Here is a 21,066-nt window from a genome sequence, read left to right as displayed (position 1 = left end):
CCTCATATTCAAAGCGCCATAACTGCCATAACTCCGTGGCGCGGGAGCGCAGCGTGAAAGGGTCTCGACGGAGGTGTTTGGCACCCATAAATCTACATTTCAAACATGATTTTGTGTAATATTTGAATTTGAATTCACAACCCCTTAGGCGGATCGGACTCGGATATATCGCGTGCTGTAATTTTTCCACCAGCAGTTTATTTGTATTGCGCGCCGACAGCGAGCGCATGCTCTGGTTCACCTTTGCCAGGTTTGCCAGTGTCCTGCCTTTGCTCATGCACGGCCAAGACGGGAGAGGAGGTGTTGGTGATAGGGCTTGCCGGGAGAGGAGGCATTCTGGCGTCTCGAACCGCGCGAGCACCAATGAGGTAGCGTTCCACGCGAAGTCTCCCCATATCGCTTTTGTTGAAACGTTTACCTTTGCTTTTCGTCGTGAGTCCTTCCGTGACAGCATGGAGGCATCCGAAATTATACCAACATGCGGTACCAACTGCATGCCATGCATGACATGCATTATACCAACTTCCGGCGGTCTCTACGCGTCCTTCTAAACGTGCGGATTTTGCGGATCGGATGTAAACTGTTGTGTATGCTGCGATCGGATGCGGATAACGTGTGCGCGAATGCGGGTCGGATGCGGATGCCAAACATCTCATCCGCGCAGGGCTCTAACTGGGACGTTCACCTTGTCGGAACACGCCTTGAGATGTGCACGAACGACTCGATGGAATACTTGGCCTTGGCTTAGACGAGTAGGAACACAACACTTTGCGTCCTCTGGGCTCGCCGGTGCATCATGTGTGCGCACCCTTTCGTCAAGCATGAGTCTATCGGTAAGTTTCTAGCAGTCTTGGGTAGTAACAAGTTACAAGGAGTAACAGTAACTATACAGTTACTTTTTGCAGATAGTTACGTTTCTGCAAAAGTAACGAAGTTACTCAGGTATTGCAATTTTTTCTTCGCGGCAGCGTCTTTTGATGATAACAATACCCTGAGGTCTAATTTCCCCCAACCAGGAACCTGCCAGGACTAACTCCCACCGTGCATTTACGGCCCAATCTCGAGGATCCCCTGTTTATAACACGGACAGTGTTACTATGCAATACAATTCGTTTGACCAGTGTGTTTATATTTTGTTGTAGAATAGACAAAAATTTTTTTTCCCGTGTGACGTCACTGTCTTAACTCAGCTGAGCATGAATGGGTAATACCTACGGACTAGAATGTGCCAGGATACTGCACTAGTGTTGCTTTGAGCATCGGTGACGCATCGATGATGTGAATACTCAGTGCAGCACAGTTGCCAAATCGTGACACATCCAGACCTGTGACATTTCGCACAAATCTTGTAACACATGTCTAAGGTGTCACAGCCACAAGCGTGAATATTCGACACTCGACCCAAGCGTCACTTTTGTTGCAAAAAAAGTGACGCTTAGTGATAGTGTTCCAAAAGTGCCACCGTTTTAAGAGCGTACCAGTGCATGCATCTTTCTTCGTGTCCGCTAAAACTCTCCAGTGCCTTGACCTGAAGCGCACAATACAAATGTTCCGAAAAGTATCAAAATCAAGGACGAACATGTCCATCGACAAGGTATGAGCACCGTGAAGAGGGATATACACCTTGGTCGAGATCAAACATCTAGAGTTTCTGTGCCGGCACTTCTTTATTGGCACGTAAGGGCATGGAAAGGATGAACTGATGCACTACAGCGATCACATTGGTAAATGTGTGAGGATTACCTCTGCGGTGTACCAGTTCCTGCTTTTTGTTTTATGTTATACAGTCCCCAACGGCACCAGTGCAGCCGACGGGGGGAGGGGAGGGGGGATACAGACGCCCCACTCACTCAACGGGAAAGTTCACACTAAGCTCTACAGTGTAGTAAACTATAGTTTTCTACAGTAGCTTTGGCAAGATATGAGGAAAGATATAAGCTCTCAAGTACTGCAGTCGCGCCGTTGGGACTGAGAAGTTCGGTGCCGAAACAATTCATATCTAGCAACATGCGCGCTTGGCGCCATACGTGGCGCCGATTTGACTTCTTTCATTCACAAGTGAAATATAGTGTTCATTGATAACACCCACACACAGTCTCGATGAGCAGGACATGATGATCACTTGAAAAGGGTGTCGGCGTAGTGCCACAGTTTGAAGAAGTACTCATGTCTGCTGACTAGGACGTGTTTCGTGTAGCTGCGTACTAGAGGTTCGACGTTGGCTTCCCGCATCCAGGAGGACGACGTTTCTGTCGTACATGTCATGTCCGACACCTCTTCGGTGCGTCGTCGTCTTCGCCCGGCCGGAGCCGCTGCTACGCCTTCTTCCTCGAACCCTGGGAGAAAACTCTCTTGAGAACGGCGTTGCCAATTTCAGTCTCATTAATTGGGCACGGCTGACATGCCGCTCCAGGGAAATCTACGAGAGATAGCTCAACGAAGCTCAACGAAGACCTCTAAAAGCGATAAAACCCCGGTGCAGGGGACACAAAGAGACAACACAGACGAAGCACTGACTGACAAACAACTTTAATGGCAGGGACACATCTTAAATATACCAACTGCACACCCGACCCCTAGTGGCAGCCAAGGCCAATATTTAAGATGTGTCCCTGCCATTAAAGTTGTTTGTCAGTCAGTGCTTCGTCTGTGTTGTCTCTTTGTGTCCCCTGCACCGGGGTTTTATCGCTTTTAGATGTACCACCAAACAGCCCGGTTTTTATCGCTTCTCAACCAAGAACCAGAACAAATAAGGTCCGGTGTATTTTTGGCTACGTCTTCTCGTACGCGGCGTTGTGCTCAGTGTCATTAGTAGTCAAAGTGCCACACAGAGTTTTTCATTGGAAAAAAAGGTGTGATGGCGGTATTGATTTCGTGGTTTGTGGTGCACAAGCTCCTAAGGATGGAACCTGGCGTTTTGGTCCTAGCACTGACGCATTATTAATACCAGATAACAACTTCGTAGCGTACGCGCTGTCACTGTGTAGGTGCAAATTCACAAAAAAAAAAAAAAAAAAACCTTCGCATACCTGGTGGCCGTAAAATGGTGACCGGTTCTTCCGACTCCAACGGGTCCGAGAATCCAATGGCATTTCGTGCCAGAATTCGCACCTGGTACTGGCGGCCCTCTTGTAGGTCTCGTACGTGCAGGTGCAGCGTTTCAGCATCCACTTGTCCCACCTACGGAAAACCTAAAAGTTGATATCCGGCAGCAATGGCGAAATCGGCAGAGCCCGAATTAGGCAGCGCCTGCGACTCGCCTCCATCCACATTTTCCTCGTGCTGTCGCGTAGGGCAGCCGTGTAGCCCAGCAGTGGAGAACCGCCGTCCCATTCGGGCTTGCCCCAAGACAGGTCCATCGAAGTGGGGCCTGTCACACGTATCTCCAGCGGTGCTGTTGGTGGGGTCGGTCGTTCTGGCAAGGTTTAAGTGCAATTAAATTTTGTCAACGTTTTAAAGTACACTCTTAAAAATGAACTTCACCTCATAGCACGCTCCTAGCCAACCATTATCTCGAATGATATCGTTATCTGCCCTGATTTGTTGAAAACGAGGGGCGTACGCCATTTCTGTGACACTTATGCTGTTCATAATTGTCACAGAAAAGGCGTACGCCCCGTGATTTCAACAAATCGGGGCAGATAACGATATCATTCGAGATAATGGTTGGCTAGGAGCGTGCTATGCGGTGAAGTTCATTTTTAAGAGTGTAGTACAGAAGTCATTTTTAACGCACAGTTTTTTTCCTATAAAACTGTTAAGTTTGCCATTAAGGTGCACCATGCGAAGTAATTTACGCCACAGAGTCATAATTATCGTGGAAATTGAATTTAAAATACGCCGCAAAAAAGCGACCGTGCGCAACGGTGGTGAAGAGCAGTACCAGCCTGCGGGCCCTGACCCGCACGCGGGAATTCACTTTCAACCGAATTGGCTGTCCACGTTCTCGGAACCACCGTTACCTCAAACAGCTAACACGAATTTCCGCAAAATCTGTATTAGCGAAAGTGCAAAAGTCTCCAAGTAGGAAAACCTGAACCTTGTAGCAGACGGTCTTCCGTTCACAAAATGGGTGCCGATCCTCTTTTGGTTGCTTCGGTCATATGCTGCGGTCATTCGCGGTATTAAGTTTAATTATTATTTACAGTTATCAGTTACTTATAATGCATTAATTGATTTGAAATTACGAATCATACAATTTAACATTGAGGCTTCGTGGTACAAGTTGCTTGGACACGTCGTCCTTTGCGAGTGACGTTAAATATGGGCTACTGAGATTTTAGCGCACGTTAAAGAACCCTCAGGTGGACAAAATTAACCCACAGACCACTGTGGCGCTCATGGTCGCCGTTGTCTCGTAACGTAGAACTTTGGAGAGTGGTTTCTTCGAGCGGATTTCCAGAATAGTGTTGCGCTGATACTTGAACAACGCTGAGACCGGCAAATGCGCCTGAGAGGTAGCATGCAGTGTCTTTGCACGCGAGCATCATAGGCAGTGGCGTATCTAGGGTGTGGCAGGTGTGGACAGGTGCCATGGGCGCCAGGTGAACAGGGGCGCCATTATGTGGTCGGGTGTGAATGGGTCAGGTCGGGCACTCAACCTGGCACATTCATAAATGATCTAAAGCACCCGCCATTAGGGAGGTTGTAGTGTGAAACCTAGTGCGGACCACACGAAAACGCATCCCCAAGGACATCATGTTAACCATGTTGCCATGGGCGCAGGTAGCTCTAGATACGCCACTGATCATAGGAGCATCTCTTCGCCCAATTCAGAACTCACTCAATGAATGCGTACTCGTGCTAACAACAACTTACCATAAGGGCTAGAGGCTGTGACGGGTTCTCCGACTAGGGGGTCGCTAGCGCCCAGCTCGTTCACGGCTCGTATCTGGTAGCGGTATTCGGCGCCCTCCCGAACGGTCTTGTCCACGTAAGTAGCGGTGTCAGCTTTGTCCACCTGTAAGATTTTTGTAGAAATCTGTATAAAGTCACATACTGAGCTCATGGCGTCTGTTACCTGGACAAAGACAGTCCGTGGTGTTTCGCATCGTTCGACGACATAGTGAGTAATTGTGGATCCTCCATCGTCCAAGGGCGGCTCCCACGATAAGGGTATACTCTTTGCTGTCGTGTCCTGGTACTGCAACGGCCCTTGGGGAACTCCCGGTTTGTCTGCCATAGAATACGAGTAATGTGTTATATATACAGTGCACAACGTGCATGCTGGGACCCCATTCTCGTCGAAAGACGGCGTAGAACTCCCCCTTTCCTTAGCATTTTTTCTTCTGAATGATTTTACACTTGCTGTAGGTGATAATCAGTGACATGAGCACTCCCTTACATGAGAGTACTCTCCTATAGTTAAGCGTCTGCAACACTAAAATTGACTCTAAAATTGGGCTGCATCCTAAGTGTCACTTCCTGTGTTTATTTCTAAATCGTAGAACGTGAAGAAAAAACAATGTACAAGTTTCCGGCGATGCAGAATCAAAAATAACAAAGACGGTTAAGAGCATCAACTGTTTACTATATACATAAAAAACAAGACTTTCGTGCAGTAGGCTGCACTTCTTCAGGTTTGAGGACCTGTTACAAGTGGTTACAAGTGGTTGTTATTTATTTATTTTATTTCGAAACAAAGAAACAAACGCTGCTTTTATTCATCATGTGAAGACGAATAACACAGCTACCCCCTTGAGAGTGCAGGAAAACGTGCACGCGGTAGAAACGCGGGACAAGCACAGGCACTCCTGGAACTTCCAACTGGAAGTTAATTCCATGACTTGCAACCAATGCTACAAAATGAGTCAAGGTCGTTCTGCACTGCGGTAACGATAATGAAGATCCATCGGTACGGGTAATATAAACCTTTCTGGCCTACCCTCAAACCGTGTTTCCGTACCCTCGGTAACAGGTGGGTTTTGTTTTGTTCTGGGCTGCTACGAACCGTGGTCCCGCCGTGTTTGGCAGGGGTCGTGGGTTTAAACTCTGCAGTTTTTCGACTACGTGGAGTGCGAAGTGCAGTACGCGTTCAAAACTGTCCTCAACGCATTGCGTTCTCCGTGAAAAGCACTGGGCGGCAGCCCAACGAGGGCAAGGTGGCGGATACAATGGTTTTAGGAAAAGTTTTGTCCGTAGGGACGGTCGCATTTCCTGTGTGCAACGAAATGCAGTGCAGTGCTATCAGCTGGCGCTTGTATAGGGCATGTCAGCGACTTAGACTTGTGTAAAATACTGCTCGCGACATATACTGAAATCTTCAATCAGCTGTTCAACAGCCCGGTTTGGTTTTGTCGTCTTCGAAGCCGCTGTACCAATATTGTTTTGTAGGAAGGGGCCGTATGCCACACGATTCTAGTAGATAGGAGAAATAACCTCGCAACACCTGGAGATTTCAGATACAGAACACGAGCTGTCGATTTCAGACAAGTATGCCGCAAGCAGTACATTGTAACACTTGCATAGGCGCCGACTGCGGGGGGGCGCGGGGGCCCTTGCCCCCCCGGAACATGAACTAGGGGGGGCGCCGCCTCCCCCGGGAAGTCCCGCTAAGAGACTGACACCAACCTTTGGGGCTCGGCGCGCCCGGGGCAAAAGAGCGAAGAGACACCAACCCCAAAAATGCATCTTGCAATTTGTAAAATATGTATCCGCCCACCATACTCATTATCACAGTAGAAAGTGAGGCGAAGAAACACAGAGGATGACACAACACATAGCCTGAATTTCGCCCAAAGCAATCAGATCAATGAAACGAAGCAGTCGGAAAGGTACCAGCAGTTGCCAGTGAGGTGTAACGGTAGAATCTTCGGAACGCATATCCGTTGGGAGCGGGTTCAACTCCCGCTGCTCCATTTCATTGACCATATTCATAATATTGCGCGCATTTCGGGTCAAACACCGATGATTCAATGCATTTTTTTCCTTTTGCAGTCAGTTTTCAAAGGCGTAATGCCTTCAGTTGTGCACATGTTCACTGTTTACGTTCTCTCTGTTTTTCTTTTTCTTTTTTCTGTTCTTCCTTCCTCTTATTTTTATACCAGTTCTGCATACATCATAAGATCCCGCCAGAGTGTGTGATTCTTCAGCTTTAGTTTTGTGTTCTTCAATTTTATTTTCTTTCCTTCTTTTTGTTTTCTTTTGCTTTCTTTTTGTTTTCTTTTGCTTTCTTTTTGTTTGCTTTTTTTGTCTTCCCCATTTCACTCTAATTTTGGAATAACACACCGACATCCATCTGACTTACCTTTCTTTTTTTCTTAATAAACATAACCCCCCTCCCCCCCGCCAGAGTAGTACTTATTTCGCTGTGCGCCCTTGCCCCCCCTGGGAAAATGAAAACTCTCCGCCTCTGAACACTTGGTTAGGAATAAACAACTAAAATCCTTCCTAACACTTGGTATGTGATCGCCTTCTGAGAACGTTCCATGTGGAAACATGGTGATACTAACTGGACAGCCCTCGTGTTGAAGAGATGAAAATGTAAACGTTCGTAGCACGCAGGACACAAGGATGAATGCGAGGGTACCTTACAAGTACAGAGATGTCTACTGTTTTAAGTCTACGCCACTTACCGAGAACCCGCAGCTTAAAGTCGTAAGTAACTGTTCCAGCGGGATTGCTCAGCTCCAGGGTGTAGACGCCAGTGTCGGGGCCTTCTATGCTGTGGATGATTAAAGTAACCGTTTTGTCCCGTTCCGTGACGCGGACGTGCGGTGTCGGTGCCAACGGTGCCCCGTTGTAGTACCAGACGACTTTAGGAGTTGGGAAGCCTTGGATCCGGGCTTCCAGTTTGTACTCTTCACCCTTCCGTTTGCGGACATTTCGTAGTACAGGATCAAATTCTGCTGATGGAGGATCTGTAAGCGTTTGTGCGTTGGTATTAATCAATGCCATACGCAAGTTTCGGTGGACAAATGATGGATCTCATCGAAGCAGCTGCACTGATCAACACACAACAACAAATACAATACTATCACATTCATTAACGTCTCAGGAAGCGAACTGAATCATGTGGTGACGACGATATCCCTCTTTTATAGTGCTGACTTCGACTCTGCGTGGCATTCGAACTAATGCACGTGGCATCAGTAGTAATCAGTCTTATGAAGAGAGACTGCAACACAGCATGATGACTTCTCAACAGTGTATACGTGACGCTTACCTTGAACGTTAAGTGCACACGAGGTTTCTACTGATCCCAAATGATTGGTTGCCTTGCAGGTGTACGTTCCAACAGATTTCGCCGTCGCTTCTTTGATTTTCAACGTCGCATTTTGATCTTTGAACTCTACCGCCAGGTTGCTGATCATTACTAAGTCCTTGCCGTTCTTCATCCTGGTAATCATCGGGTTATGATTTTACAGTGATGCGAGCGGAACACATTAGTGGAGATCTACGTACCACTTGAGCGTGGGAATGGGCTGGCCGCCAATTCTGCAGGTCAATTCTGCGGGTTGGTTTTGACCTACGGCGCGGTCTTTCAGTGGCTCCAGGATGACAGGAGGCTCACCACCTGCAGGAAAGAGAGGCACACCAATGATTGCTTGGCCACTATGAGTTGCTGAATAGTTCACCTTTAGGTTCCAAGCGAACGTAACGGGTACCAGGTGAAGGTTCTCCCGGTCCCACCTCATTCGCAGCAGTGACGCGGAAAGAATATTCTTGCGTGGGCTTCAGCTTTGTCACTGCGGGGAAACACGCAATATATTTCGATCAGGAATGCACATAGAAAAAAAGAAAAGAAAAAATAACGGTACAATAAATCAACAAGCCAGTGCAGTTTCTGGAGAAAGGAGAGAGAAAGAAGCATATCTTGCTTGTTTCCAGGTTTCAATTTGTAGGTCGAATGAAGCGCACATATGAGTTTTTCACCAGTCTAAAGCGTGTCTTCCAAGTTTCTACCATGTACGTTGTGTATCCCGTAAATTCCAATCTCGTTTTGTAGCGTGTTTTGAAAGCAGCCGTGTTTGTAGGCTATGTGTCTACGGCGTACACGGTGTGTCTGGTAAGTTCTCACCGCTGGGTGTAGCGCACGCGTTGCAACTCTCTGTAAGCGTGCAAACTCGCGCACTTTAACCCGAAGAGGAATAGCACGGCGCCAGTCCGCCGCGTGACTCCGAAGAGACCCGGCCGAACTCTTTATGTGAACCTATATGGGCCTATATCGAATATCATGTACGTCCTCAGAAAGAGGAGCAACAGCCGAGGAATAAAGACGATAAATATGCTGCCGAGCAGTCGTCATTTTGAATCGCTAGACGCGCGAGAGAATTGTCTACATTTCTATTATATTTGTAAGGGTTGCCACCAGGCCGGTATTATACCGGCACGGCCGGTTATTTGGGCGCTCTGCCGGTTGCCGGTAGGAAGGTGATACCGGCAGCGTTTTGCCGGTATTTGTGACTCAAGACCTTTCGTAAGAGCTTTTACGGGGTTTTCCCTTCAACATTCCACTACAGCTTGAATAAATCTGGAACACAGACCCAGCTCCGCAGTCACCAGTCGTTTTCTTAGTTATTCATTCTTATTATTATTATCAGTTATTTCTAGCATCAAAGATACAGCCACACACAGGAACATGTTTCCTCGTATTATCTTGAGCGAGCACACACACACACTCTCTCTACGTGTGTGTGCTCGTCCACCCCTCACCCACTTTCCCTTTTCCACGAGCGTTTCCTCCTTTTCCTCTATTCCACATCCTCTCCCTCAGCCGGTATTTTTCACTACGAAAGGTGGCAACCCTACTTGTAGCCTGCCGGTTTATGATTCTACCGTATCCGGTATCTAGTTCGCATTGACGCCTCGCCAGTGTGTGCCGCATAATCGCGGAGATTCTCATGAGATCCCCCAGTGCCTCTCATATCGCTTAATTGGGACGGAACAGTATGGAACCTGGGCCCAGCAGGCAGGTCTTCTTCAACCTGCGACAATTCCTCCTACCGGGGTGTAACTACGCGTATAGCAGCGCGTAGCAGATGCCGTCGTGTCGGCAAAAGCGCAATATGTTTGCCCTACGGCTACAAATTTCTCTTGCTCTGCACGTATACAGTGAACCCTCGTTAATATGACCCCCGATAATCTGACATACGCGCTTTACGACACTACTCCTGGGGGACAATGCAGTGAAACCTCTGCAAATGCCCCCCGTTAATATGACAATTCCGCATTATGACCAAAATTTTTGGGAACGACCATGGTCATAATAACAAGGGTTCACTGTGCATCGACTTCTTTTTTTCCCGTGTATTTTTTGTATGCAGGGTGTCCACGCTAACTATACATGGATTTTTTATGCATGGAGAAATAATTTTTTCCCCAGTTATAAGCAAGGAGTGACTTTTTCGGGTTAAATGCCTTTCTCAGATTCGGGGGGTAAATATCGGGCGCTATTTTTTAAATCTGTAATTCGGGGAGAAATCGGGCGATAATTGTGCCTTCTGGTGTTATCGGGTGTTTTTGTTTCTCCTCTTGTATATTAAGTCCTTCCTAATCTCTCTTTTTTTTTTTTGCGGGATCGTGAACTTCCAGCGGTAATCTCCGAAGGCATAGACAGTGTTGACACACATGGGTGTATTGCTTGGAAAGTAAGTGAGCCATTCTTACATGTGTTACACGTGGCAACCTTTGTTCATCTTCAGTGGAAACATCACTTGAAGATTTCATAATGACTGGAATTTGGGGAGAAATCGGGTTTAACCCGAATTGGTCGGAGGTAAGTTTTTTTTTTTGGGGGGGGGCATAACCGGGCGGAATCGGGTTTAACCCGAAAAAGTCACTCCCTAGTTATAAGCGATATAATATGTCCTACGCCAAAAGCCACACCTTACGAGGGCACCAGCAACCTCCTAAGTCGATGTATTAATTAGTTTTTGTTAATTAAGTTTTTAATTATTGGAGATAGAAGCTCGGCGCAAATGCAAAATCGGTTTCCCTCGGTGCGCTGATGCCGCTCCCGTTTTCAAAAGAACGCTCGAGACGCTTGTGTTTCTTCTCTCTCTCCTAATTCAACTTCTTCCTCGCCGCATGGTGCGCTGCGGCAGCGTTCTTTCTCCCTCGCATTTAGGGAAAAGGGTAAAAGGAGCGCTTCAAACCGTTATTTCGGGGCCATTTCGTAGCGCGATAATCGTCTCGAGCGTTCTTTTGAAAACGGCAGCGGCATCAGCGCACCGAGGGAAACAGATTTTATATATATTATTCTATCTCGAATAATTAAAAACTTAATTAACGAAACCTAATTAATATATCGACTTAGGACTGAGAAAAAAATTATTTCTCCATATATAAAAGATCCGTCCATAGTTAGCGCGAACACCCTGTATATACAAGGCATTTTGTTTATCCTTTACAGGTTTTTTATCAAAAGCTATGAGAGCAGCATTGATGTCGTTTTTGCAGTTGAGTTATGTGGCCAGGCGGACATCCTCTCGAAGAAAGTATGTAACTACATGACTAATTACGTACAACAATTAATTAATTAACTCTTTAATTAGGAGATTTCGAGCAAAAGCGAGATAGCAGAATGGGAGACAATCCTCGTTGAAAGTCATTCCATGTTCAAAAAGTCCTGAAATGCACTCTTAAAAATGAACTTCACCACATAGCACGCTCCTAGCCAACCACCATCCCGAATGACAACGTTCTCGCCCCTGATTTGTTGAAAACGGGAGGAGGAGCCTATTTTGTGCCGTGCATAATGGCACAAAATAGGCTCCTCCTCCCGTTTTCAACAAATCAGGGGCGAGAACGTTGTCATTCGGGATGGTGGTTGGCTAGGAGCGTGCTATGTGGTGAAGTTCATTTTTAAGAGTGTGCGCACGTGCGTTGAAATATCCATCACCGAATTTTGATATGCAAATGAGTCGAAACCGAAACCGCGGTGACCAGGAGCGCAGGCAGCACAGCGCTCAGTCCACGCCCAGTCCACGCCAGAGGGCCACGTGCTTTGGAGCGAATGATGTGATTGGAGTAGGTGCTTTTCGGCCCCGCCCTAAGGCGAAGGTGATGCGTCCATGAGGCGTGCTTTTTTTGGTTTCGGCTGATTTGCATAGAGCAATTCGGCGATGGATATTTCGGGGCACGCGCTCGTTTCAGGGTTTTTAAAAGATAGAATGGCTTTCAACGAGGATTGTCTCCCATTCTGCTATCTCGCTTTTGACCGAAACTTCATAATTAGAGAGCTAACGAATTTCAGGTAATTAGAAGGGGTGTGCGAATCCGAATATGTCGAATCGAATATCGAATCGAATGGGGGAAAAATTCCGAATACCGAATCGAATATCGAATATTCGTGCAAAATTTACAATATGTGACTTTCGCACTAAAAGTTTCCATTTTGTGGCCTATGGCTTTAGTGTAATTTCTCTGGCATTAACTGTCACAAGAGAGACATGCAATCCTTCTGTTTAAAGCCCCTACTCTTTAATTTTACATCAGAGTGCTTCCTGCTTTTCAGGTGAGCATACACTTACTGGAGTACTGGAGTGGTTACCTTCATTTCAAAATTCTATGTCAGGCAGTAGCATGTTATACGGATGAGGCTGTAGTTGTTTCAGACAACCACAGGCCATTTGTGAAACAAACGAATTGGCATCCTGCCTCAGCTTTGCCATGAACACCCTTTAGTTTCTTTGCTCTCACTCGAGGAAGCTGCACTACTGAAATTTTAGATGCAAAGGACATCTTTAAGACACCCTTCTTGTTCGTGGGCTGTAGTCATTATTCGAGAGTTCTAACTTTTTAAAGGCAACCTCACAAATATCAAATCAAAGTCCCCCGTAGGCACCGCTAAACTGCATGTGGGAGGGGCGCCACCCCTTCCACAGACGATGTCTACAAAACTAAGTTTGGATAACGTTATCTAAACACTAAACTAAACACCGCCCCGCCTGTGTTCGTCCTGCAGCAAGGGCAATTTCGTAAAGCAGGCTTCACCTCACGCACGGAGGCATCAGATGAAGCCCACTTTCGGGTTGTGTCGTTCATATTCGTGGAATAGTCGAGTATTCGAAAAATCGAATATTGGATATTCGATTCGCGAATCGAATTGTTCGAGCGTTTGATATTCGATTCGAATTCGAGGACTCGAATATTCGCACACCCCTAGTAATTAGTCCTCTGGTAGTCACATACTCTACCGAGAGGATGTCCGCCTGGCCGTAGAACTCAACTGCAAAATTGACATGCTATGCTTCTCTCATAGCGTTTTTATTAAATATCTGTAAAGGATAAAAATGGACAGCCTCTATATGTACGGAACACTTCTTCGTTTGCTCACACATCAGTTATGTTCCTGGAGACCAGACATCAGAGTGCAAAGAACAGAACTTACATCGGGTAAACGTTTCTTTAACGTCGTTCGACCACGTAGTCCACCGTAAAGAGCTCCGGTCGCGGTACTCCACGACGTATCGCGTCACGGGAGAACCTCCGTCCGTTGCAGGTGGCTTCCAGGACAACGTTACTGCACCAGTGTCGGACACGTCGGAGACATCTGGAGTCCCCGGAGCGGAGGGCGGAACTAAAGGGAGACGGAGCAGCCGTTTATCCTTTGACCAGGGAAGGTGGAATACAAAAAACTTACCAAGAGCGGTTACCGTAAAGTCTCTGCTGGTCTCCCCGCAGTTATTTCGAAGGGTGAGCGTGAGGCGACCCGTATCCGGATCGTCGAGCTTTTGGATAGTTAGGGTGGCCTGAAAGCATCGCTTTATTTTATTTCCGCAACCTATGGATGCCTATAGAGAGAACTTACCGTCTCCGGGTTCAAGTCCGTGGCGATTTTGCCCTTACGCGGCTCGATGGGCTGACCATTGAGGGTCCATGTCGCGGTTGGCTGGGGAATGCCTGAATATGGAATCTCCACCTTGAGGGTGTCCCCTTTCTTGGCAGATACTTGACGTTTGTCAGTGTTGATTCGTGGGGGAGCTGGTTGGAATGGTATTTGATTGATTTGAACTTCAATTTAACTTCACTTTTAAATGACATCGTTGATTTTAAAGGAGGTAAGAACTCCTATCGGTATGTATTTAGCTACGGGTTTAATAGATGTAATATTGTTCTTCTACGCTTCGTAATTCTAGTTACAATTTATTGTTCAATTCTTCTCCTTCATAGCTCGTGCAGCGTTAATACAAAAGCGCACTCTCTTTCGTATTCGGGCGAGTAGACGCACCGCCGTCCAGATACCTCTATCCATCGTTACGTCATCTGAAGAATTGTAGCACCCAATCAGAACCCAACGCGGAGGTACACATAACGTTCTGCTTTACCCTCTTCAAGGTGAACTGCACTACGTGGCACACTCCTAGCCAACCATCATCCCGAATGACAACGTTCTCGTCTCTGATTTGTTGAAAATGGGAGGCGTAGCCCATTTTGTAGCCGCGCATAATAGATACATAATAGGATCCGCCTCTCGTTATCAACAAATCATGGGCGAGACCGTTGTCATTCGGGAAGATGGTTGGCTAAGAGCGTGCTATGTGCTGAAGATACGCACCTATCAAATTCACCTATACAAAAGGTGTCACAGACAACACGTTGAAATCGCCGTTTGGAGCCGACATGGTCGGCGGGCTCGCTTGGTACAGTTCATAGCTCCTTTAACATGGCGCATGCAGCCAGTCGGCTCTGAACGCAGGAGGACAAGACTCACCGTGCACTGTGACTGTAGACGAACATTTCTTGTCCTTCAGGACACAGGAGTACACGCCCTGGTCGTCCACGGAACTTTCGCGGATGATCAGCTTTCGGCTTTTGCCCTCAGTTGTGACGAAGACCTGTTTAGAATCGAAACATGTGATTCGCAGACGCGTGATGGACACGCGACTGTGACGATTTGAGCTGCATAAAACGCGAGCAATGCGGAGCCATAGCCACAGCCAATGGTGTGTGCGTTAAGGTTTCCAGTATAACGTTCGTAGCACCGAGTTCGTAGCACTTCAAGGACGCTCCTGCTCCTGTGCGCGTTTAATTTCTGATTATCCTCTACCATACGATGGCCAATCAACTCTTCCCCACCTCCTGAAGACGAAATCTGTCCACTGGCTTTAGGGTAGACAAGTCCGGAAGTTCAACAAGTATTCCGACAGAATCTCAAATACATCACTAACGTCCTTGCACCCATACGAGGGCATGTTAGCGTATATCGAAGTTGATCACTCTCTGCCCTCTTCACTTCCTTCTTGCTATAGCCTGTTGCCTGTGCGCCATAAAACCGCTCAATCATCAATCCTCATCAACTTCCTTCTGTGCGAAGATATTCGGAAAGATTTGAAATGGCGTTTCCAAGGTTCATTACACATGTTGTGGGATGGAAAAAGCGAGTACAGTAGAATCTCGATGATACGAATCTCACGTGGTCGCGGAAAAAATTCGTATCAAACGAATTAAACCAAAATAAAAATTGAGGCAAGAAAATAGACAGTGACTGTTCCTTTTTGCGTTACTGTCAATGAAAGAGGTCGGTGGTGGTGGTGGTGGTGGTGGTGGTGGTGGCGATAGGGCTTGCCGTTGTCGGCCTCACGTATGTGGGCAACGTCACGACTCACGCCCTGGGGGAATGTGCGTCCTGGGCCGACTTCTAAGGGAACTGTGCCGACATATGTCTGAAAGCGTCTGAGGAAAACCCAGGAAAAACCCCAGACAGCACAGCCGGCACCGGGATTCGAACCCGGGTACCTGTTGTAACGCTTTTGTGTCTCCGTTTTTGGCCAATGCTGCCCAAATAGGCGAGATGATTCAAAAGACGTACCACGTGCTTTTCACCCGCGAGTCGCGCGACAATGGTCCAAAGCGAGCTTCTCCTAAAGCAAGCAGGCGTTAGGTGAAGCCGACTTGCGGAATGGTGACGCGTAATGTTGCCACAAGTTGTCCTGATATGTTCCCTCCACGTGTTCTGGGGTTCTGGTCGCTGTTTTCCGCCAGAGCGATGTCACACAGCTTCGCGGTTTATTGTTGCGAAGGGGGTAAAAAGGTCAAAACAGAGATAAGGTGATAACCCAAGCAGCATAATGTACTAAAAGTCGAGTGCAATAGGGGTGGACGGTATGTGTCTTATCAATGTTCTTTAGTTTCACGAGTCTGTTCAAGGCCTTCCACTTACCCGTCCACCCCTATTGCACTGGACTTTCAGTACGTTGTGCTGCTTGGGAAGGTTCCGGGTCGTTCAATCGCTTTGATCTTATCTCCACCACCACCACCAAAAGGAAAGTCATTGCTTGCATTGCGCTACATCCCAAGCAGCAAAATGTACTGAAAGTTGAGTGCAATAGGGGTGGACGGGTAGGTGGAAGGCCTTGAACAGACTCGTGAAACTAAAGAACAATGATAAGACACATACCGTCCACCCCTATTGCACTCGACTTTCAGTACATTGTGCTGCTTGGGATGATGTAAGGGAGTTCGTGGTGAGGATCGCACTCCCTTTTCGAAAGACGCAGCAGCTTGACTCGCGCGCTCTCGCGTCACGGGGGAACGACCTCTTTCGCATCCTCGGCTCATTCGTATCATCCGTAGAGGCAAGATAACGCGTTCGTATCATCCGAACTCTAATACATGGGAAGAATAGGCATTCCGGCCGGGACCGGGAAAGAATTCGTATCATCCCGAAATTCGTATCATCCGTGATCGTATCATCGAGATTCTACTGTACTTTGAAGCAGTTCGCAGACAGGGACTTCCCTCCCTGAAACTGTTGAGACTGCCCAATACGGGTAGGTCGGCAACCAATTCGCCCGTATCGAGCACCCTGTGGTGTACGTTACATCCGTGCTGTAAAACTTGAATTACGGGTGCCACACCTATTCCCCCTCCCCTCAATCACTGATCGTGGATGCTTCCGTTCCAGAGCGCCGCACGACGGTCCCCAGCTACCTGGAGTGGCGTCGCTTACCTTCTCCGTGGGGTGAAGAGGATCGTCGTCTTTCAGCCAACGAACCTCCAGCGTTTCCCTGGACACTTCCACCAAGAGAGTCACGGTGTCGCTCTCTCGGACGATCACATCACGTAACCGAAGCGTGAACTGGGCCTCGGCGTCTGCGTGCAGAGGGGAGTCATTATATTCCGCACTAGTCGTTAAGATAACGAGGAGTAACCGTACGATCGTTTGCAAATTACGATTCTCAAATCAGACGACCGCACGCTGAGCAAACACCAACCTTCAACGTGAAGGACTGTCGATGTCTTGGCATTGCCAGCAACACAAGTGTACTCGGCAGTGTCATCCTTGTCGACACAGGGAACCACGAGCCTTCGAACATTTTTTTCGCTAATAAATTGGAATCTGGGAGGAAAAAAAATACCTCTTTAGTTTCACGTCTCTTTCTGTGATTGTTTGTCGTTCGATGCCATGAGATTTGCAAGTCTACCTATATATAACGACAGTAGCACAAAAGTCACCTTTGGTCTAGTGGAATGGGTTCACCATTCTTCATCCAAACGACGTCAGCATCCGGTTGCGACAAAGCTACCTCGAAAATTGCATCGGTGTCCTGGGGAACGGTTGTCTTATCTGGTAGTCTAGCAGTGAACTCGACAGATGGAGCTGCGGATGAGTGTTTACGATCAAGTGTACGTTCGTTCGGCGCCTGCTCGAGCGGGGCGGACGAATGCTTACCCTCGACTTTAAGCCGTGCGCTGCAGGACTGCTCGCCCAGCTTGCAGGTGTAACGGCCGGCGTCACGAACGGTAGTCTGAGTGATGACTAAAGTCTGTCGCTTGCCATCGATCTGAAGCTTAACGCGTTCGTTGAACTGCAGTTCTTTGCCTGTTATTAAACAACGTGAGTCATACACAAGAGTCAATGAACATACACACACACGCGTCACCTACCGTCCTTAAACCACCGTACGAGAGCGTCACCCTTGGTGAGCTCCACCGAGAACGTAGCGGTGTCTTCGCGAGCCACTGTCTGGTCCTTTATGGGGCTCACAATTTCTGGAGGCAGTTCAATGACCACGAGTTCTGCCGATGTTGTCTGCTCTTCCATGACGCACGTGTATTCGCCCTCGTCTTTTAAGGTCGTGTTCCTAATGAGCAGCTTGCGGAAGGGCCCTTCGGAGAGCGGCTCATACTTGGTTGGTTCCATCTCCAAGGGTCTGCCGTCTTTGCGCCAGGTCACTTGAGCGTTATCATCATTGGTCTTTGTGACGAACAGGGCCACTTGGGTCTCCTTCACCTCGACGTCCTGCAACTTCTCGACAAATTGACGACGAACGCCTATGGAAGCAGAGGAGAAATGTGACGTCAGCTTTGTGCGCGCCGGTAACAAAATTACACCTTGATCCACGCACACACGTAGAGGATTCCAGCCATCCGACTGGGGTACATTTCGCGAGACGCGCTCTGAAGAGGTCCTGATGTCTCTTTGGATACAAAGCACGTTATAATAAGTGGGAAACCAATGGTCTTGTGCAAAAAATATCGGTGGAAAACAAGGAAAGAAGCCAATCAACCGGGAAGGGAGAGCAGCAAAAGGAATCGACCAGCAGTGGCATAGTCGGAAAAACATTTCGGGAGGGGTTCTAGGGGGGGCAAGATGGCGTAGATGCAGGATATGCTCCATTAGCTATACTCATCATCGTTTTATGGGGATTTTACATGCGGAAGGGTGATTTCCCTCTCCCCGTTTCCCTCTCCCAAATGCACTACCAAAGGTACATTGTTTTTGGGGGGGGGGGGTTGAAAATACTTTGAAAGACAGTCGGTCAAGATTTATCTTTATAGGGCTCAGAATGCTAGACATACGGTATTCACCTTGAACTGTAACTTTTGCGGAATGTTCCACTTCTCCAGCGCGGTTGCTCACTGTACATGAATAGGTCCCCGTGTCGTCTACTTTAGATTCCTTGATCTCCAGAATAGACGACGTCTCGGTAGTGGTGATCGTAATGCTGAGTGTCTCCTCGATTCGTTTGTAATTCCTGGAAACAGTGGGAGTTTTAATGGAACGGTGGTTCAAGAAGATATTCCATTTCATTCCATCTTTCAACACCTCAAATGAATAGCAACGACTTTCACGAGCAAGCTAGTGGATGACAGACGATGCTAGACACACTTTCCAGTACGTCTGGTGTGTGTGTGCCTGTAACCTGCCATTGAGGGAGTCCAAGTGCGATGTTGGACCATTATCATTTAGATGGTGCAATCGCACTGCTGCACACCTGGTCAAATTCAGAGGAGCTAAAACATTAAACGCTTAATTGCGATTCTGTGTGTACCTCAATGTAACCCTTTTAGGACACTGGTCAGTTACACACGAATGCTTCTTGTAGAACCATGACTTGACGTTTTAGTGGCGCGAAAGCAACTATGGCTACGGTGCACCATAGCTATAAATGCACACAGCTAGTTAAAGACTTAGGATGAACAAGCTAAAGAGGGAAACGATGCAAGAACTATGTTCGAGTTAACAGTCGATGTGAAAGTGAAGTTGCAAACCACCTAGAAGACAAATATCACACAAACAACTGTGCACTGAAGTACATAGAGAAACAGTACATGATAAAATATCGAAAGAAGAGACAGGATGCACCAGACTAACTGGTGCGTGACAATTATAGGAAAAGGGACTCGGTGACACGGAACAAGAATTCTGTCGTGTCATTCTTGTTCCGTGTCTCTCGGTCCTTTTTCTTTCAACGATAAACTATGTCTATAAAACACTGAGTAATGACGTTGCGAAGAGGGGGATGTTGCGCTTACCTGAACCACTTCACTGTAGGCGATGGTTTTCCAGAATACTTGATAATGAGTCGGATAACTTCCCCTTGGGTCACCTCCTAAATAGGAAATAATCGCATAAGCTTGGATATGAATATGTATCTGTACATAAACGGTATGGTGAACAGCTTACCGTGTCACTGAACGTCTCGGTGAGCTCGGGCGTCTCTTCTTCGGGTGCCTCTGTAATTGATCCAGAATATGCTTTTATGAGGACCGCACAAAAATTGAACGACCCTTAGGGTCTGACAGGATCTTAACAATGTCTTTTGAGACGGACATTGTATAGATTAACGAAAAAAAAAAAAAGCCACTCACCTTGGCGAAGCACAACCTTCAGTGCATCTGGAAATATTAAGAATATTATTGTCACTGATTCACAAAGATTTCAGAAAATAACAGGTACTATATACCTGACTTGCAACAACAACAACAAAAAAAAAAAAGTTTTCAAACATCATTAATTGAAATATTCATCAACATTCCAAGGTTTGCGGTTAACCTAAAGCGAGTAGACTCGGTGACGTTCTTTTTCAGCTATTGTTCCGAGCATATTGTTCAGAACATGAACAATCGAGATATGGCGATCGTCGAAAAACTTTCCATCGTGACTGACTGAGGGGCTTTATCACTCATTGTTCTTATTGTAGTTAGCCATTTTTGTTTTCCTAAGTGATCTGGAGTAGCCGTCTCTGGTAATGAGTGCCTATTTCTCCAATTTTTTTTTTCTTTTCTTATCAACTCAACTCAACAGTTACTCCCCGTTGTGTTCACCATATGCCTTGTGTTGTATGCATGTGTGTGTGTGTGTGTGTGTGTGAGAAGAAATGTAGGAGAGAATGTGAAGAGTGAGTGTCCCGTTAGTTGAATGAGGCCCTTTGTAAGTCATCGCCCGCAATCGAGAGGTGCTTGGTTCGAGTCCCACGGCTTCCTGGCTTTTTCGACGACTGATATATTTCAATAGCCAGTTTTACTAGATCGGGAAGTGTGTAGCTTCCTTTATCGTATCGTCTTCGTGGTGTTCTTCCGATGTACCAAAAACTCGCTACTTGTTCATGTTCTTAGGCACATTGAGGCTTGCATTGCGTTCGTCTGCTGTGTGTTTCAGCCTCGGAACCTGTCATCGTGCGTAAAATGTATATAATATAAAGAAAAAGAAAATAACGGCACAAATTGTAGGCGAAATAAAAAGGTACGTTGACTGACAGCACCCCCTTGCAGCCCGGACGTCCCGTCTTGGGGTCGAAGGAATGTGGTCACTTTAGGTTAGCCGTATTGCTAAATTTTAGCCGCTTATGAAACGAAGGGCTCGTGGTATTTTGACTTTGGTGCACTGCTGTTCAA

General features: G+C 47.1%; 1 protein-coding gene across 4 annotated transcripts in view; it reads right to left on the bottom strand.

Annotated features, from left to right (window-relative positions):
- Nucleotides 1–1,648: 1,648 nt before the first annotated feature.
- LOC135377385 (titin-like) overlaps nt 1,649–21,066 on the bottom strand; it is a 92,298-nt gene continuing 72,880 nt past the window's right edge. For all 4 annotated transcript variants that reach the window (XM_064609751.1, XM_064609752.1, XM_064609753.1 and 1 more), the window contains 22 exons: nt 20,041–20,067; nt 19,856–19,905; nt 19,705–19,781; nt 18,757–18,923; nt 17,833–18,219; nt 17,618–17,767; nt 17,401–17,545; nt 17,160–17,284; nt 16,895–17,037; nt 14,657–14,780; nt 13,754–13,926; nt 13,586–13,694; nt 13,334–13,522; nt 8,577–8,687; nt 8,404–8,515; nt 8,165–8,337; nt 7,575–7,859; nt 5,021–5,175; nt 4,819–4,960; nt 3,261–3,415; nt 3,030–3,180; nt 1,649–2,336 (listed from right to left, as the gene is read on the bottom strand). In XM_064609751.1, the coding sequence (XP_064465821.1) occupies nt 2,119–2,336; nt 3,030–3,180; nt 3,261–3,415; nt 4,819–4,960; nt 5,021–5,175; nt 7,575–7,859; nt 8,165–8,337; nt 8,404–8,515; nt 8,577–8,687; nt 13,334–13,522; nt 13,586–13,694; nt 13,754–13,926; nt 14,657–14,780; nt 16,895–17,037; nt 17,160–17,284; nt 17,401–17,545; nt 17,618–17,767; nt 17,833–18,219; nt 18,757–18,923; nt 19,705–19,781; nt 19,856–19,905; nt 20,041–20,067 (3,368 nt within the window). In that variant the 3' untranslated portion in view covers nt 1,649–2,118. The remainder of the gene's footprint in view (nt 2,337–3,029; nt 3,181–3,260; nt 3,416–4,818; nt 4,961–5,020; nt 5,176–7,574; nt 7,860–8,164; nt 8,338–8,403; nt 8,516–8,576; nt 8,688–13,333; nt 13,523–13,585; nt 13,695–13,753; nt 13,927–14,656; nt 14,781–16,894; nt 17,038–17,159; nt 17,285–17,400; nt 17,546–17,617; nt 17,768–17,832; nt 18,220–18,756; nt 18,924–19,704; nt 19,782–19,855; nt 19,906–20,040; nt 20,068–21,066) is intronic.

This window comes from Ornithodoros turicata, chromosome 1 (genome assembly GCF_037126465.1).
Source record: "Ornithodoros turicata isolate Travis chromosome 1, ASM3712646v1, whole genome shotgun sequence".
Classification (NCBI taxonomy): Eukaryota; Metazoa; Arthropoda; class Arachnida; order Ixodida; family Argasidae; genus Ornithodoros; species Ornithodoros turicata.
This window is presented reverse-complemented; position numbering and strand designations above follow the sequence as displayed.